The 18,704-nt window shown below is 51.5% G+C and overlaps 6 protein-coding genes across 6 annotated transcripts; 1 reads left to right on the top strand and 5 right to left on the bottom strand.

Moving 5' to 3' along the window:
• Nucleotides 1–347: 347 nt before the first annotated feature.
• CLUP02_11498 (ochratoxin A non-ribosomal peptide synthetase) lies at nt 348–2,021 on the bottom strand (the record flags this gene model as incomplete). Its single annotated transcript, XM_049290466.1, has 1 exon — nt 348–2,021. The coding sequence occupies one exon, from the start codon at nt 2,019–2,021 to the stop codon at nt 348–350; it is 1,674 nt and encodes a 557-aa protein (XP_049147611.1).
• A 563-nt stretch (nt 2,022–2,584) lies between these two features.
• Nucleotides 2,585–4,402, bottom strand: CLUP02_11497 (beta-glucosidase A; the record flags this gene model as incomplete). Its single annotated transcript, XM_049290465.1, has 1 exon — nt 2,585–4,402. The coding sequence occupies one exon, from the start codon at nt 4,400–4,402 to the stop codon at nt 2,585–2,587; it is 1,818 nt and encodes a 605-aa protein (XP_049147610.1).
• Nucleotides 4,403–7,556: 3,154 nt separating this feature from the next.
• Nucleotides 7,557–9,488, bottom strand: CLUP02_11496 (uncharacterized protein; the record flags this gene model as incomplete). The annotated part of the gene is made up of 6 exons (XM_049290464.1): nt 7,557–8,089; nt 8,143–8,688; nt 8,754–8,957; nt 9,025–9,080; nt 9,136–9,316; nt 9,392–9,488. The coding sequence occupies 6 exons, from the start codon at nt 9,486–9,488 to the stop codon at nt 7,557–7,559; spliced, it is 1,617 nt and encodes a 538-aa protein (XP_049147609.1).
• A 622-nt stretch (nt 9,489–10,110) lies between these two features.
• On the bottom strand, nt 10,111–10,768 carry CLUP02_11495 (NADH:ubiquinone oxidoreductase 20.1kD subunit; the record flags this gene model as incomplete). The annotated part of the gene is made up of 3 exons (XM_049290463.1): nt 10,111–10,140; nt 10,196–10,507; nt 10,592–10,768. The coding sequence occupies 3 exons, from the start codon at nt 10,766–10,768 to the stop codon at nt 10,111–10,113; spliced, it is 519 nt and encodes a 172-aa protein (XP_049147608.1).
• Nucleotides 10,769–11,044: 276 nt separating this feature from the next.
• On the top strand, nt 11,045–16,876 carry CLUP02_11494 (SNF2 family domain-containing protein; the record flags this gene model as incomplete). The annotated part of the gene is made up of 3 exons (XM_049290462.1): nt 11,045–11,102; nt 11,189–11,299; nt 11,517–16,876. 3 exons carry the CDS (start codon nt 11,045–11,047, stop codon nt 16,874–16,876), a joined length of 5,529 nt encoding a protein of 1,842 aa, XP_049147607.1.
• Nucleotides 16,877–17,193: 317 nt separating this feature from the next.
• CLUP02_11493 (uncharacterized protein) lies at nt 17,194–18,675 on the bottom strand (the record flags this gene model as incomplete). The annotated part of the gene is made up of 2 exons (XM_049290461.1): nt 17,194–17,725; nt 17,795–18,675. 2 exons carry the CDS (start codon nt 18,673–18,675, stop codon nt 17,194–17,196), a joined length of 1,413 nt encoding a protein of 470 aa, XP_049147606.1.
• Between the last annotated feature and the right edge of the window lie 29 nt (nt 18,676–18,704).

The following is an 18,704-nucleotide window of genomic DNA, read 5'->3' as shown; positions in this document are numbered from 1 at the left end:
AATTGGCGTATTCCTACACGCAGTTTGAGTCTGTTTGTAAGCCAATTGAACTCTAACATCGTAGATACTGGAGTTAATACTCTGGCTCAAGCCATATCAGACACAACCACATCAATTAGTACGGACTTTTTGTTCGGTCCAACAAGTCTCCTGGCATTATTATTTAACCGCAGCATAGAGATACAATCTTACGGTACGGGGTTATCTGACCCTGACAGGTGTCAGGAAGAATGGCAGTATCAACTAATTTACTAGTTATATGCCCTCAATATTTCTGTAAAGACATGGAAGCTAAGTACACCAGCCGGGAGCCTCTTCAAACTGCTCAGGATCAATCTTTTGCCCACCTACAATCCAGGTCCGTCCCCAACTCTGGCATACATGTCATCAATATCGTCCTGATACAACTTGAGAACCGCCACCCTCTGTACATTGCCCTTCCCGGCAATGGGGAACGGCTTTGCCTTTCGACTAAACAAGATCCTCTCCTTGGCCAACTGACCAGCCGCATCCAAGATCTCGTTACCCTTCTGCACGAAGGGCCAGATACTATCCAACATCTCCTCTTCCGACGTCCCTTGACCGTCATCGGCAAGATCAATAACAGCACAAATATGCCGCCTCCCCGTCCCGCCGACAACAACATGCTTCACCGCCGGATGCTGCGCAATCTCCCTCTCCAACAACATGGGATTGACATTCCAACCAAACTTGGTCACCACGATATCGTCCCTCCTTGAGTAGAACTTCCAATGGTGCGCCTTGGTGGGATGCTTCACAAACAAATCATTGCTCCGGAAGACGCCGTCGACGACGTTACTGTGCCAGAAGACGTGCTGCTGCTTCTCCACCTTGGGGTTTCTCACAAACGTCATCTCGTAAACCTGTTCTTGCGGCTCGCCCTCAGACCCGGACCCCTTGACCTCGCAGGCTTCCCAGACGATCCCGCTCTCTTCGTCGTTGAGGCAGAACCAGTCCCAGTCCTCGCGGTCCGTCTCGTGACCTAGGGCGGCGCCGGCCTCGGTGGACCCGATGAGCTGGTCAAGCTTTGTACGGGCCGAGAGCGCGTCGCCGGCGGGTTTGCTGAGCGCGCCACCCGCGTAGAAGATGAACTTTAGTTTCTTTTCGACGGAGGCGAGGCACACGGGGGATTTTGCCACCATTTCTAGGTAAATCGGTACTCCAGCCAAGCAGTCAAAGTCGCCGTGCTCAAACATCAGTTCAAGTGTCGATGGCGGGATGGGACCGAGGGTGTTGGGGCCCAAGACAAGGACCTTTTTCCGGAAGAGGGGGTCGGTGACGGCTGAGAAGAAGCCAAAGGGGTGGAAGATGGGCATGGTCTGGTAGCAGCGCTTCCCCTTTGAGAGAACCTTGTGATAGGACGGTCGGCCATCGAGATCTGGAAGGAAGCGCCAGACGGTATCGACGACGACAAAGGACCTCTGTGTCCAGGTGACAGGCTTAGGCAGTCCCGTCGTGCCCGAGGTGTGTCCCACGGCCGCCGGATCGTCGATGCCTTCCTCGTAGGTCCGCGTGTAAGGGTACGGGTCTACATCGCCATCATCATCGAGAAGGCTGTCTAGAGATGGTGCGGGAAAGGTCTTCATCGGTCTCGCCGCCAACAGCGGATCGACCATGGCGTCTACGCCCTCGCTCCGCATCACATTGTGACAATCCTTCTTCTCGCAAAGACTCAAGTTGTAAATGAGGCTGTTGAAGTGAGAACACAGCAGGATCTGGTGGCCCGTCTTCATGGCGGCGATGACGTTGATTGCGTATCTGATGTCGGGGAGGCCAAAGTAGAGCAACGTGTCGAATGTTGTGCTCTTTCCGATGTTGGCCTCGATGTGCCACGCCACTCTGTCTACTGCTCTTGATAGCTGACGGATGGTGACATCGCGGAACCCGTCTTTGGCGATGTCCTTACTGATGGCGTATGAAGCCCAAATGCGATCTGGGTCTCGCGCAACCTGCTCGGCCACAACATGTGGAATGAGGCGGTGGGTACTTTCGTCTGCCATTGTCATGAAGCCGGTGTTGCTGCCAACTTGGATGAATTGAGCACACTAGAATATGGGTTGTAAGAAGCATGCCAAGAAGATCTCAAGTGGACATCCAGATGCCAAGGTAACCTATCTGCTTTATACATCATGAACACTATGTGGAGAAGGAAGTTGTCATCACGGATTTCATTCCTCCTAGCCCACATTCCTCTCACGTCAGCTAGGTGGTGCATTAGCCCACTAATCAATCAAAACTTGGGGCATTTGGGAACTTTGGAAGACAAAGGCAATTTCTGAGGTTAGCCTACCAATGCAAAGGTCGTAAGCTTAGCTTCGTCTAGCGGCCGGTAACGTCCAGATTGGACGGGGCTCCGAAAGATCGTCATCAAGTCTGACATGATGAAAACGTGGATAGGTCAGGACTGGCCGGAGACTCTGACATAAACGAGCCGCAATAGCCGCTTACTAGAACCGATGTCACCTGTTGCACTAACACCTCAAAACCTCGAAATCGTACTAAATGAATTGTCCAGTCATCTTTGAGGAGTATTTACGACTTTCCTCAACAGTATCTACACAAGCTAGATGTGACTCTGGAAAAAGTCCACATAGTCAAAAAAGCTCCTCTTCACCCACCTCGCCAACCCTGGATCCGACCGATTCACACCCATCATCCCATACTGCGCCTCAAAGCTCCCAAACTCATTATTATCAATCCAGCTCCACGCCAGCGCCCCAATGACATTCACCCCGTCCTCGTGAATAGCCCTCAACGTCTCGGTCAAGAAGTTCTGATAATACATTGTCCTCTCGAAGTCATACCGCTGCGCATCGTGCGACGTCTGCGCGTCCGCCAGCTGCGGGAACCCAAACTCCGTGACCATGATGCCCGACGGCCGGTACGTGTTCCAGACAAAGCCGAATTGCTCTCTCACGTAGGACGGGGCGATGAGGGCGCCGCCTTCGGAGATCGCGCCCATTGCCCAGCCGTTGGCTTGAATTGTGGTGAGCGTCACGCATGAGGGCCAGAGGGGGTCTGAGGAGTTGGCCGCGCAGGCTTCGTAGCCTCCTGGTGGGTTTGTGGCGTATTGAGCGCCGTAGGGGTCAAAGGCCCAGTAGTCCATGGTGCCGTTGATGTGGGCGAGTTGTTCGTCGGTCAGGGCCTTTGTGAGCGTGGCGTTCATCTTGGGCGTGTTGAGAACTACTTCGGGGAACTGTTTCCCCAAAAAGAGGGGATTGCTCATGATGCCGAGGATGAAGTCTTGGTAGCGGTAGGAGGCTGCGACGTCGTCTGGGTTGCCTGGGTCTAGAGGGACAGCAAGGTTGTTTGCGAACTTCATGGTGATCCTGCCAGTACCGCCGAGGACGTCCTTGTACCAGCGGTAGACGTCTGCGTGGGCGAGGAGGAACGCCGTTAATCCATCGTAGCTGGGCAGGGTGAATTGCACGGCAATGTTTGGCTCGTTAAAGGTGACCCAGTACGGCACTCTGTCCGCATACCGCGCCATGACTTGCTTGGCATAGTAGGCGTAGTGATTTGGGAACTCGTCGAGATTGTCAAAGATGCCAACGGGGTCATCTATGTGCATCAACGTTGCGACCGGAGTGATGCCGTACTCTATACAAGTATTGATCACGTCGTCGTAGTGGTCCAACGCCTGCTGGTTGACCGGCGAACCTGCCCTGCCAAACGGCACGACACGAGTCCAGGAGATGGAGAAGGAGAAGTACGGCACGCCAAGAGCCGCAAGCCTCGCGATGTCCTGCTTGTACAGGAAGTAGTGCATGTCTGCCACATTCGAGTCATTGGTACCGAGCAATCCCTGGCCGTTGACGCCAACAACGTCAAGCACAGCAGGGCCACGACCCTCGATTTGGAGACCTCCCTCGATCTGCCATGCGCTGGCAGCCACGCCCCATACAAAGTTGGAAGGGAACTTGAGGTCGGTGTTGTCATTCAGGGGTCTGGCGGGCAATTGAGGGGGGTATACCAGCTCGCTGGACGGGATGGGTGTCGGGGATGCGGTTGTCGTGAAGGGAGGCTCATGCGTGTAAGTGTAGTTTGCCCAGAGAGCGGCGTAGGCGCTCTGGCCGTACTGGCCATCGGGGGACGCTGTAGCCGACGGGTTGAGGGAATACGTCGTGTAAGTGACATTCTCTGGCAACAATGTCGAAACCTCGGTAAAGTGTGGTGCGTATGGGGTCGCGATGGTCAGAGGAGATGGCAGCGGCGTCGGGTACCGGTTTACCGTCAGCTGTTCATACGTAAAGGTGCTGTAGGACCACAAAGTTGCGGCAGTTGGCCGGGCGGTTGCCGATGGAGCACCGGAAGTCTCGAGCGCAGCGGCATACGCCCCAGTCAGGGAGACTACTGCTAGACCTAGATATGCTTGCAGCATTGTCAAGATCTCTGTTTGACTGGCTACTTGCAACGCAATTGAGCTTGCAGGACATCAGCCATCGGGGCGAACGGGATATGGAAATCTGGACATGAAGTCTCTTATATACCAGATCAATTGAGGCACTATTGCCCAAAGCCTGCCAGGAACAACCGTATTCATGCCGTCGACCGGATATCCCGACGTTCCAATGCCAATTTCCTTTACACCCCACACTTTGAGCAGTTCCCCAAATCCCCGCACATGCAAACGATGGTTAGCTGCATTAGGCCATGTAAACCAACGAATTACAGGTCACATTGGGTCACTTGCGGAGTGCGAGATCTGGGGTCTAGAGTACCTTTGCAACCCATCCCGGCGAGTACTCCATCCCGGCTTTCGGTTCGGGAGGCGTCTTCCAGCGCCAGGAACCCGAAGGTGTCAGTCTCCCCGTGCGAGTCTGACGTATTGACTTACTATGGAATTGAAATTCGAGCCATGATGGGTAAGGAATGGACAATGATGCCCCTTCTAACAGAACTTCAGAAACAACAATCTACAGATTAGCGACTCATTGAAGAGTTACAAGAAGCGGATGTCCAGCTATGAGAGATTCGGATAAAACTACCTTAACACGAGAGAGAAAATCGAGATCTACCCTTGGAACGGAGCGGTTCATGGGATGAACAGGTAGATGATGCACTGACCTGTCATAGTCCGAGCCGAGGAGGATGGCCACTATGGATATCCATCCGCGAATCCATAAGTCGACCCACCCCCTTTTAGCCACCCCCCCCTTTTGGCCACCCTATTAAAACATAGTATTAAAATATTACTACTAACTATACTTAATTAATTAACTATCTTCTATTACTATAATAATATAGTTATTATTCTCCCTAAGTAATTCGACTCCTATAAGTCGACTAGGACTAACTAAACGGTTATTAAAGTCCTCCTAAGCTCTTTATATATCTTAAATATTTACGAACTTAGTATTTAAGTTTATTAATATACTCTTCTTTTTCTATAGCCTTAATTAGTTAACTTTAGCTTTTAAAACTCGAATATAGTACTAAGATATTATTAAATAGTAAGCTTACTTATTAAATACTTTTTTTATTTTTTTAAATAATAGTCGTTAAGTATTATAATCTAAACTAAGCTCTATAAATAACTTTAACTAATCGCAAAGCTCGTTAGCTTTCTTAAGTATTAACTAGTTAATAATAAACGCCGCTAATACCTAGTTAATAGCTTTTCTAATATTACTAGTTACTTACTTAATATTTATAGTCTTTTTAGTTAGTATAACTAAGTTAAGTAGGACTATTAAATTAGTAAGTAGTCTAGTTATATTAAGGGGATATAGTCTAGTTACTTTCTACCTACTTCGTATATTTAACGACGTTAGACTAGCTAAACGAGTTTTCTAATAGTAGCTTAAGAAGTATCGCTTTCTAATAATAATAAAATTATTTACTATATCCTCCTTATTAAGCTCTTTTTTATACTTAGACTTAATAAGTCTAAAAATAGCTATATTTAATAGCTAGAAGATATAGGAAGTATATAGTAATAAAAATAATAAATAAACGTTATTTTTATAATATTCTTATATAAATTCTATTATTATATAACTCCTATAACTATTTAGAACTAATAATCGAGGCTTATTAAATATACTAAGCCCCCTAAGGGGGGGGGTCTTAGTCTATAGTAAGAATACTGTTTTTAACTACTTAAGGGCAGTCTTATCGGTCGTCTAGCTATTATCTATTACTATAAACTCCTAACTAGTATAAGGGTTAAGTTTAAACAGAAACTACTATTATTATACCGACTTTCCCTTATATATAACTAGTAGTTTAATAGCTCGACTATTAACAAAAATATATTTAATTATAAATACCTAAATATGCGAACTAGGCTCTTTTTTTCGCACTATTATAGTCTCTATTTTACTTAAAACTAGGTTATTAAATCCCTTACTCTCTAAGATACTAATCTTATTTATATTATACTTATTAGCCTATTTAATATTACTAATCTCTAGTATATTAAGTAATCTAAATTATAACTTAATTATATTAGTAATAGCCCTATTTAGATACTTTAAATTAATAATACGACTTCTCTAGACCTTAATTAATAAGTTCTTTTTTAAAAAAGTATCTATCTATCTCTTCTTAAGAGGATTTATATCCCCCTAGGATCTTAGAACTTACTTAGTAAATTTTATAAGTTATTTATAAGTTAATATAACGCTTAGATTATATTAAATACGAACTTATTAAGCTAGCTAATCTTTTTATTATAAAAGAAGCTTCTAAAGGTTTACGAATACTATTACCCTCGTTTAGTAGCCTTTTTTATAGTTACAAAGAGTTAACCTTAGAACTCCGAACTTAATCGAGGCCTAATTAACTAAGAGACCTCTTCTAATAGCCTTAAGAGCCCAAATAACTTTATTTTCGGTATATAAAATTATTATATATCGATAAATAAGTATATAAAAAAGAATTACATTTAGACGATTTTTATAATTATTATAGTAATTTAAAAATCGTAGGTAGGGTTTTAATACGGTAGCTGGGATAGAGAAATGGGGTAGCCAAAAGGGGGGGGTGGCCAAAAGGGGGTGGGTCGACTTACATTACCCGCGTAATCAATCGGCCCTAAAGTGGATCGAAGCTCCCCCACCTCCGGAATATCTAAGAATCTCTCCCCGAACCATTAGCCGAGCTGTGGTAACTTGTGAGCTTCTGAATAAGCTTGAATGACCTTATCATACTGTGTGGCTAAAGAGGCACATGCTCGGAACATGACAACGGATCAAGCTTGAGGCCGACTGTACTCCAAAACAACGGTAAGCTTCAATTAACGTATTATAGTTCTATTTACTGCTAGTGGCACGGAATGCTACTTGCGGGGCTCGTTGCCATTTTGGTAAACACTACACGTGCTTCGTGGAAAGTAATCCATGACCTAAGACTTCACAGCGTAAACAATACATGATCTTCGCCGGTGGAGTCTCATACGTTGGTACATAACCATTCACCCAAAGCCGAAACTCTTTCTGCCGAGCGACTTCTCTTGATTAGTTTAGTCATGCTCAACGTGCGTGTCTCTTGATATCTCGGCACCCAATACTTCCTGACAGTGCAGTAGATGATCAAAGGATGGGGCTGGAATGGCCTTGGTCAGATTGGGCGACAACTTCTATAACACCAAGAGGCGTGAAGTCGCGTTTACACTGACTCGGCTTTATGCCAGGTTGCGGCCGCTCAATCTCAATGTCCTTGACGACTGGACCAAATGATACGGATCGCCGGATACTCTTCGCCGCCGAAGACCGCTTCTTCGATGGCGTGCCCAGCGTGCCCAACGACGGAGCGCGCCTGGCGGTGTTGGCAGGATCAATCAACATGAACCTGGCCTGAGGCGTGTTCAGGGTCGAGAGCGCCCGACCTTTCACCCTTTTCAACAGCTCCGGGTCTGATGTTGATTTGGAAAATGTTGATGCCAATGGCTTCGAGATGTTGTGCTGAGGCTGGCACTCTTTGCGAGACTTGACCTCTGTTGCGGGGATTGGAGCGTAGAGCTCCCGTCGAGGTTCAGGACCATTGCCATGAGAGACTGGCAGACCAAGCACTGACATGCTCCACTTCGCGGCCGGGGCAGCCTGCGACCTCGCATCGTGGACGGCTGCTGAAGGTCAGCACAATCTCCAACCAAGAGTGAGAAACAAGATAGCGTACAAGAGACAAACTTGTCGGTTGTAGAGTCTGAAGCCTCCAATGAACTCAATGGTGCTGCACCACGTATTTGTTGGCTCTGGGTGGAGAAACTGCTTGGGTTAAGGTCGCCATAAAGGGCTTCGCCAACCGGGTAATCCCAATGAACAGGATTTAATGGCCCTGGGTTGTGGCCGATTAGATTGGTGGTATCTTGAAGCATGAGGGATGGATGCGCTGCGCTGACTGAGGCCGACAGAACACCAGTGCGTGACGGATTCCGACGGATAGCGCAACCATTGGACCCTTCTATGGCACGCTGAACGGAATCTCCCGTCGAATGAAGCGGGTCTGACGGACTCGCCTCTATTTGGAAGACTGGCAGAGTCGTGGGCGCTGGAGTTGAAGACAAAGGCTTTTGAGGCGGATCTCTCACAGGTCTTGTAGGCCATTGCTGAGAAGATAGATCGTGGCCTGTTGGATAGACTGCTGAGGGAAAGCCATGTGCCGGCGTGGCACTCTCCCACATGCGTCGGTTCGGCCAGGCAATGGCAGCTTCCTCGAGCGTCTCTGTTGCATTAGAAATGATTAGCCCGCAGTCCAGACAGCGAACTGAGTCACTAGGTGCTACCGACCGAGTGGAGCGTGGCAGAAAGAAAATGCGGCGATATTTTTGATGTGGTCCAAGGAAAGAGTCGTCGGGTCACGCTGGACTGCTTCCGTGACGATAACTTGGATGCGGCCAAGGGATGCGGCAGGATTCCAGGAGTATTCTCGTAAATATTTCTCGTTGAATGCAGGGAACCTGATCAGATCGCGGTCACCGTGTTTGTTTGGTTCTGTAAAGAGTCAGATCAGCGGCATATTCCTCGGCGAGTTCATGCATCGGCAACTGTGTCGACTTACTGAGACTTTGAGAGATGGGAAGAGGCGTCCGCCGACCTTGGTCGAATACGTCCTCGCTGAAAGTCCGTTAGAAGCTGTAAGCGACACCGATGTCGACGGCAAAGTTCTTACGCGACGAGTTCTCCATCGATGTAAACCCTCGCCGCAAAGACTACAAGGTTGGCGTTTTGATTCGGGTTGCTGATGGAAGGGATTGTCCAAGAAAAGATGGAAATCGTGAGCGGCATGTTGCGGGGAAGACTGGGGACGAAGCCATGAACAACCGGTAAGCCAAAAGACCCCGGAGATGATGCTAGTTTCGATTCTGTCAGGGCATCCATTGATCAGCAAAGAAACGTCCATGACCACTGAGCTCGTCAAGACTGACCAAGGTCCGGAATGACGGAGCAGTCTGTCTTGAACTCCTTCAGCGGCACCGATCCACTGCTGGGGAACAGCAGGACGTCCCAATTATCGTAACGCATGTCGAAACCCCCCACAGTATCTAGTCGAGCGCGACAATGGGTGAAATCTTTGTTGTTAGCAGAAACGCGAGCAGACGATGACGGGTACGACAAAGGTCGAGTCCGATGATCGAGATTAGTATGCTGGGAACACTGAATATTGTAGTTGTGTTGTTTGACGTCGAGCCCGTCTACTGACGGATGGTAGACAGAGAAGACGACTTTGGTACGGCAAGGTACCGTACCCCTTTCGTCCAAGGGGCAAGCAGAGATGGAACTGAGTTGCCTCGCGGAAAGAAGGAGCTGCCATACATTTCTACGCCATTCTACACCAAGAGGCCGACGCCAGCCGGGCACTTGCCCTTCTATCGTGAAGAACTGGCCGAGGAATAGCCAACTAGGTACCTTGCGTTCTTGCCATTCTTGGCGGCAAAGCTGTCGCGTCTGCGTCCCACTCCGCCTGTCAGATGCGACCACCTTGGTTGCCAGGCTAGCATGGTTGATTTCACTGCGGATGATTCTGACTGGAACATTGACTGGAGACATATGAACTTGTTGCTGGTGGGGTTCCCAAAGGATTTCTTCTTCTGCTCTAAAATACACACATGCGTCTCCATTCGTAACCCCCGACATGTCACAATTTTCATGGGTCAGCGTCGCCAGCCTTTCTCGCCTGTCATTATGTTAGTCTCGCAGTCTTGATCTCATATATCTGCCGCAGGACCTACCCGCAGAGCGCTAGCACCTCCCAACTCTCTCTCGAGTCCGTCGGGGAATTCTCTCGGGTATGAAGCCTTGTCGGGGTAGCTGGCCTTGACAACACCGCAGACACCGAGGAAGACGACGATAAAGGCACCGATCTGGGCCAGGCCCTTGCCTGTGGTGGTCCAGGTGTACTCGAAAGGGGAGAACATGCCGAGCAAGTCGTGGTCTTCGTGGACAGGCTCGCCAAAGTTGCGGCGCTCCTGCTTGTCCCACCAATCGCCGTGGGGATCGCGAAACTGTCTCTTGATGAAGGGAGGGTTGATGTATCCGCCGTTCTGCGCGTCTTCGAGTTAGCCACGGCTATCGAGCCTCTCTCACTCTTTCCTTCCTCTCTCGCCGCCAATTGCCGTGTCACTGACCATGTTGGGGTCCTCTGCGTCAGACAGAGTCGGGTACTCGGGGTACTTCTCCTCGAGAACTTTGCGGTCGTTGAACTGAGGAGGGAAGAAGGTACGTTGCTGGACAATCGGGGTTCGTCGGGCGGCCTGGACTGCGCCGCGGACCGTCGAGGCCCGCGCAAATCGTTGGGACAGCATCTGCGAAAGAGGCGAGTTAGGTTGTCACGATAGTCTACGAGTCAATTGAGGGTGGAATGGGCATACCGTGGCCGAAGTTGTGGTTCCGATGCGGGCCCAATTGCTTGGTATTTTTGGATGTGATGTCGTCGCAGGTCTGAGCCGAAGCTTCGGTCGATTGATGATTGCTAGCCAAATCCCTCGATTGTGGTTGGCCAGCCTGAATGGGGCGAATGCCTGAGGCGTGCATTGTTCAGAACTGGTCACTTTTTTGAGGTGCGCGCCAGCCAAAGACAGATGTGGGGCACTTTGGTCGAATCCGGACGTCTGGTTGGATGGACTTCCCCTGACTCCTGTCACCCATTTCGTTGATCCAAGGGAGCAAAGTCCCCCAAACAGCGGTCGTCATTCATCGGTGGTTCGAGTCACAGTGGTGTGTAGCTGGCTGCCTGCCTGTACCTCAGGGCAGCATCAATCGTCCGCCGTCACCACCCGAACGGCCTCTACGCCCCTACGCCCCCCGAGTCTTGAGGTCTGAGGCCAAGTACCAACGTTCTCCTTTCGGCTAGCCCAGGCAAGGTCGGAGCTGCATCTTTGCAAAAAAATCTATCATCAAACTTTTTGCTGGCGACGCTGGTTTTGCATCCTTTTTCCAACGCAGCCGGCCACCAAGACGTGTCATCATGTTCAAACTCGAAACTGGAATTCTCTGAGCATACACCATTCTATAGACGTTAAATTTGACGCTTCAGATGCCGGCCCCGTCGAGATCACGGCCCCATCTCGCGTCCGCCCCCCGTTGCTATTATGAACAAGACCGCGTCGCCCGACCCTGCGCAACCCACCAACGAGGCCATCGACTCCCAACGCGACGAACAAACCGCGACTGTACCTCAATATGATACCGATCCGCCCTCATCACCGCTCGAATCCCTCGGATCCGACGATTTCGAAGGCCAACTGACCCCCAACGGTAACGACTTCATCGGACTACCCCTCCGCTCACCATCACCTGCATCACCATTATCTCCGTCAACACCCTCGCCCTCGCCTCCCCCTCCCGTGCCCTCCTCCGACATCGATGATGAACGCCCTTTGAAACGACGTCGCGTCTCCACGCCATCCGCCCCTGGATCTGGTCAGAAAAAGAAGCAAATCTCTCCGCCATGGAAGAAGATCACCGCCGAGGGTCCGACGTCTTTTATCGACAATGGCAGACGCAAGTCTGGTCGAATCAACACTATTCCCCTTGAGTTCCATCCGCCATCCGGCAAGCGAATGACGAGAGGAGCTCTTAACAGCAGTCCGCCCTCCAAGAACAAGTATGCTTCTACCAACGGCCATGCCGCGACCCCCACCCCAAACGGAACCTCCAAGTCCAAGACTCCCTCGCGAAAACCATCAGCAGCAAAGCCCGCACCGCCTCCGCCCAAGACCTCCAACCGAAAGTCGGCTGCGAACGAAACCAAATCCACCTCCCGATCCACACGCAAGCGAAGCCCTTCCCCATCTGCTCAACCAACTAGGCAGTCAACGCGGACAAGGCGGGGCCGTCGCAGCTCCATCGACGATGAGGTAGCGACAACATCGGCGGGGAGCCCGAACCGTACGCGGATTAAGTTACGTGTGCGCGCGACCGAGCTACCCGTTGTACATCCGGGACAAGTCAGCAAGAGGCTAAGAATCGGACCCAACTTTGAAGAATACTGGGAAAAGGCGCAGGCAATACCCGTTGAGGATGGTGGCATGTACATCCCAGAGGAGGGGCCTAGCTACACTGACGAGATGGCCCAGAAGGATGCTCAAATTGTCTTGCGCATTGAAGAGGCTGTGGAGCCTGGCGGTATTCTTTCACAAGAGCGCTGCACCCTGTTTGTTCCCGAGGCGGAAGAGGAACCACCACGCCAATGGGCTCATGCAGACCACATGGCCAAGGCTGTTACCAACTTCCGCAAGCTGATGGTAGCAGAGCAGCAGAGACATCGAGCGCAGGCCAAGAAGATTGCCGAAGCATGCAAGGACGCTTGGCTCCGGCGCCAACCAAAGTCAGCAGAAGAACTCGAGGCCGAGGCGCGCTTTGTGTGGATCGGGCGATACAGAGTGGTTGTCAAAAGCATGTTTGGAACCTGGGAGAATGTTCGGTACGAGATCAATCGGCGGAGGATTCAAGAATGGGAGGCAGAGGAGCAGCGCCGGGTCAAGGCTGCGCTTCAGGAGGCCGTCAATTTGTCAGAGCAGAAGCTGCAGGCAAGAAGAACACAGGCAGATTCGGACATATCCGATGAGGATGATCTCGACGACGATGACGACGACGACAATGAGGACGGCCTGGATGACCTCGACAGCGACCTAGAGAACAGCCAAGCGATGTCGGTAGATGCGGATGATGATGACTCCGGCAACGATGACGACGATGTCATGTCATCTTCAGAAGAGGAGGAAGCAGGCGAAGATCACACCGGCGATGCTGGCGATGAGAAGCTCACTATGGAACAGCTTCGCGCCAAATACGCCAATCTACCTGAGCTTCCTCCCGACGAACAAGCCGAAAAGAAACTCACCAATGGCGTCGAGTCCGAGGCAGACTCAAAAGTCGTGGCAACGAGCCCCGGAGAAGAGACCAGCGATGAGTCCGTTGACATGGATGACGACATGGGGTCCACCGATATGGACGACAGTGATGACGGCTCTGCCGCAGATGAAGAGTCGGAAGAGGAAGACGGCGACGAGGAGCCATCTGGATTGTTGGGCATGCTCTTTGGGAAATCCGAGTTGAAGAAAATTAAGGATGAGGCGCCGCCCGATGACAAGGAGCCACATGAAAACGCTACAGCCTTGGTGGCTGATGGCGCATCCCCACAAGCAGAGGCATCATCGAACTTTAGGGACGACATTGTTGAGGATGATGATGATGATGAAGTGTCTCTCATTCAACACCCCGGTATCTTCTTGGACGGTGACGAGATGGAGGTTGACACAGAAGGACAAGCTACTGTGCTACCAAGCGCTGGCGACCAGGATGAAGGTGTCGAAATTGCAGCCTCAGAGAAGGAGCTCACCTTGCCCGTACAGTCGCTCAAGTCAGATGAGGCCTTAGTCAATGGCATACATAAGGAGCCAACATCCACGAGGGTAGTAGCTGCCACCAACGGGATACCAGAGGCAGTGGAATCTGCTGATACGGAAATGCAAGATGCGCCATCGAAAACATCAGAGGCGTCAATGCCCCCGGCGCCATCTACCACTGCTACGGTCGCAACCAAACATGTCACTCCTGATACCGATATCATTACTGTCCCGCCAAGTCGAGAACAAAGTCATTCGCCCCCTACATCCGACACAAAGCCTTCAGATGTGGACACAATGTCTTTGGCAACCCCAGGGGCAAAGGATGTTGTCAGTCGGTCAGCTTCACCAAACCCCAATTCACAACAGACGCAAATCCCGTTTTTGCTTCGTGGTACTCTGCGTGAATATCAGCATCATGGACTGGACTGGCTGGCGGGACTGTATGCCAACAACACCAATGGCATTCTTGCAGATGAGATGGGTCTTGGCAAAACCATCCAGACCATCTCGCTACTCGCTCATCTTGCTTGCCATCACGAGGTTTGGGGACCGCATCTGGTGATCGTACCGACAAGTGTCATGCTCAACTGGGAGATGGAGTTCAAGAAATGGTGTCCTGGTTTCAAAATTCTTTCCTACTACGGCACTCAAGAGGAGAGGAAACGCAAGCGACAGGGATGGAACAACGATGACGTATGGAACGTCTGCATTACATCCTACCAGCTTGTCATCCAGGACCAGCAGGTCTTCAAACGTCGGAGGTGGCACTACATGATTCTCGACGAGGCCCACAACATCAAGAACTTCAAATCACAGCGGTGGCAGACGCTCCTCGGTTTCAATACTCGGGCAAGGCTTCTACTTACAGGCACCCCGCTCCAAAACAATCTCACCGAGTTGTGGTCGTTGCTGTTCTTCCTCATGCCAGCCGAAAATGGCGTGGGTGGATTCGCAGACTTGCAAGAGTTTCACGATTGGTTCCACAAGCCAGAGTCTCAAATCCTGGAAAACGGCCGCGAGACGATGGACGAGGAAGCGCGAGCGATCATTTCCAAATTACACAAGGTCTTGCGACCGTATCTACTACGAAGACTCAAGGCCGACGTCGAAAAGCAAATGCCGGCCAAGTACGAACACGTAGAGTTCTGTCGCCTGTCGAAACGTCAGCGCGAGTTGTATGATGGCTTCTTGGCTCGCACAGACACCCGGGAGACGCTGTCCTCTGGCAACTACCTTTCCATCATCAATTGTCTGATGCAGTTGCGAAAAGTCTGCAACCATCCCGACCTTTTCGTGGACCGCCCCATCATGACGTCCTTTAGGATGCAGAAATCCGTTCCAGCAGAATTTCAGGTTACCGATCAGTTCCTACACCGATCCTTACTTGCAGTAGAGCCTATGTCCATTGTTAGCCTGGGCGTTCTCAACATGATTCCTACACAACACGAGAATATGTCCAACACAACGGCGGAGCGTATTTCGCAGCTCAGCCTCCACAGGGTACTGATGGAACTGAGAGAGGCACAGAATACCAGAGCTCATCTGGCTCGTACAAACCTCGACCCTTCAACAGTTGAGTCGAACATTATGTATCTGGACAGCCTGGCTCGCTGGCGCCGCTTCGAGGAATTGCAGCACAGCGTGTACCTGAACGCTCTCCGCGGCCAACGTCGGCCCATCTATGGCAAGCGCCTGATTGATTTCCTGACGCTCGGGTTAGACGGCAGACCCCGGAAACCCAAGCCAAGAGTTCCTAATCAGATCTTGAATTGGTTTGCGGAGGATTCTGACTTCCTCCGTGCCGTCATCCATCCAGCTGACGAACGAGCCGATGCGATGCAGACGATCATTCAAAAGTTCACATGCGTCACTCCCGCCGTCATCACTCGCGACATGAACGAGGTGATACTGGGAAGAAAGGCGGCTCAGGCCTTTACGGACGAGGATCTCAAGCTCTCAGCGCCTGTCCGGTGGGCTCCTTTCATGCCCAAGCAGCCACCCATTGACCCATGGCACGAGTCTCGCATGCGTCACAGCATCCAGTTCCCAGACAAGCGTCTGCTTCAATATGACTGTGGAAAGCTTCAAGCCTTGGACAAACTTCTTCGCAAGCTTCAAGCCGGCGGCCATCGTGCCTTGATCTTCACACAGATGACCAAGGTTCTGGATATTCTCGAGCAGTTCCTCAATATCCACGGCCACAAGTACCTTCGACTTGATGGACAAACAAAGATTGAGCAGCGGCAAATCCTTACGGACAGGTTCAACCATGACCCACGCATCTTGTGCTTCATCTTGTCTACACGTTCTGGTGGATTGGGCATCAACCTTACTGGGGCCGATACCGTCATCTTCTACGACCAAGACTGGAACCCAGCCATGGACAAGCAGTGCCAGGATCGATGCCATCGTATCGGTCAGACACGAGATGTTCACATCTACCGACTCGTCAGCGAGCACACAATTGAAGCCAACATTCTTCGTAAAGCGTCGCAGAAGCAGATGCTGGACGACGTGGTCATTCAGGAGGGTAGTTTCACCACGGACTACTTCAACAAACTTTCCGTGCGGGACGTTCTCGGCACTGAGGGAACAGACCTGGTCGATGATGCCGCTAATGCCGCCATGGACCGCCTTCTGGGTGGAGGAGACAGTGGAGCGTCGAGAACCGTGGCCGAGGACCTTAAGCAGGCCGAAGACCAGGAAGACGTAGAAGCCGCCAAGGCCGCCGAGAAGGAGATTCAGGACGACGACGCAGAGTTCAACGAAAAGAGCGGCGCACATTCTGGCGCCTCTAGCACCCGCCAAGGCACGCCGCGGGAGGATGTCGCCGGTCAGTCAGGCGGCGGCCCGGGACCCTCTGGGCTAGGCCGGTTCTCAGAGTCTGTCGCACCGGATGAAGCGGTAGAGATTGAACATAACGCGTGGGGCGAGAGAATATATAATGTGGACGAGTACATGCTCCGGACGATGGCGGAGCAGCTCAAGGGCACGGCGCTAGACCTGCCTAAGGACAAGAAGAAGAGTAAAAAGAAGGGTCGCGACACACGGAAGCGGTAAGCTGTGTGTAGAAGGGCGGCACCTTGTGTAATTGGACGATTGCTTTCCTTTTCTGTATTATATGGTTCTCTTTCGAGATGGTCTCGAGGAATAGACCTTTGCATGTATGTATTGCTGGGAGGGGAAGAAAACGGCGTCTCAGAGGACTTTGGTCGTGAACGAGGCGTTTTGGGTTGATGAGGGGAGGTCCCCATGGAAGCATAGACATGGACGAGAGCAAAAATATCAAGATAAATCTCCAAGCATCTGTAATTTGTCACTCTTCGTGTACGTGATTTGTGGTGCCTCATTACATGTCTACGTGAACCTCAGTCCTTTCAAACCGACGCCATGGACATGGACCCTACGACCCCCTTCCTTGCGACCTCCTTACTCCAAGCCTCTGCCTCTCGCCTCAACTCTCTCTGCACATACCAAAACGTCGCAACCGTCCAGACACCAGCCCACACAAACGGTACCGACCACCCAACAACATACGCCGCCTCCCCGCTCCTTAAGCCGAAAATCAGCGCCGTACAAAGCACAGCACAGCCCTCAGCGCCAACAGCCCAAAACACACCCAACCGCCTCAGCATCGCGCGAAAGACGTGGCTCGCCTCGTAACGCCTATCGAGCGCAACGCGGAAGTCCGTGCCGCCGGACCCGTCGACAGCGCAGACGTCTTCGATGAGGGAGTAGATGCCTGGTCGGAGCTGGGCTCTGCGGGGCACGGAGGAGATGCGGAGAGGGGAGGGGATGTGGAGGGCGCGGAGGGCGTCGATTAGGAGGAGTTGGGTGCCGAAGACGAGGAGCATTGTTGGGACGGGCATGGAGAGGAGGCGGATTGGGGGGTTTCTTGGGACGGTGCCTCTTGGATGGTGTCAATAATGTGTGACTTGAGGTAACTATGAGATTGATGCGAGGGGGGTGGACACTTACACGATGAGTTCAATCATGATGATGATCCACGCAAACGAAAAGTTCCAGTGAAACCAGTCGAGGTACCACCTATGCGCCCCGATGACACGACACTTACTTCCCTTGCGCCAAAGTCGCCAGAAGCGCAAAAAGTACTCTACAATGCTGGCGCCACCCACGGCAGCGGTGACAATGGAGAAGACGGCGTTGGGAGAGAGTTTCTCCTTCTTTTCCGTGGGGGTGTTAGTCCCCGGGCCAACCCCGTACCAAAGGCCAAAGTAGAGGGCTATCGGCATGGCGATGGAGTCGAAGAGGATGAGGGTCCAGAACAAAGCGATTGCTGTCTTTCGGGTGCGGAGGGTGTAGTTTAGTGGTGGGGGAGTTGGATGGAAGGCCGGGAGGGTTCGGGGAGGATCACCGGCCGTGCCGGGGGCTTCGCCGGTGTGGGATGTGTTTGGGTCCGTTGACGGCCGTGTGGCTGAGAGCGAGCTTCGCCGGGTCATGGCGAGGCTTGGCCGGCTGAAGGGGCCGTCGTAGCGACGGTCAAAGTCATGGCTTGGTCTGGTGGTGTGTTTCTTTGGAGATCGTGGGGATGATGGTTGGTTGTGTGGTGCTGAGGCCGGGCGGCGGAATGTGTCGATGTCTGGCGGATTCTGTGGTTGTGGCCTCTTCTCATCGAGCACGTCTCCATCTCTTGTGCTAGGAACGATCCCATACTGTCGTTGACTTTTAGGCTGAAACTCCGAAGCAGGTTGTGAAGCCTGACTGATCTGTAAACTATGACGACCAAATGCGGTAGGGTCATACTGATGAGCATGGTGATGTTCAACGTTGGCATCACGGGCGCGCGGATGCCTCGGACCAGGGGGGCTGTCGGCCCCAGGAGCTGCTTTCTCGTCCATCACTATCAGAAGCCAGGGAGATCGTAGAC

Source organism: Colletotrichum lupini, chromosome 6 (genome assembly GCF_023278565.1).
Source record: "Colletotrichum lupini chromosome 6, complete sequence".
Taxonomy (NCBI): Eukaryota; Fungi; Ascomycota; class Sordariomycetes; order Glomerellales; family Glomerellaceae; genus Colletotrichum; species Colletotrichum lupini.
Note: the sequence above shows the minus strand (reverse complement) of the source record. Positions and strands in the feature narration are given on the sequence as shown.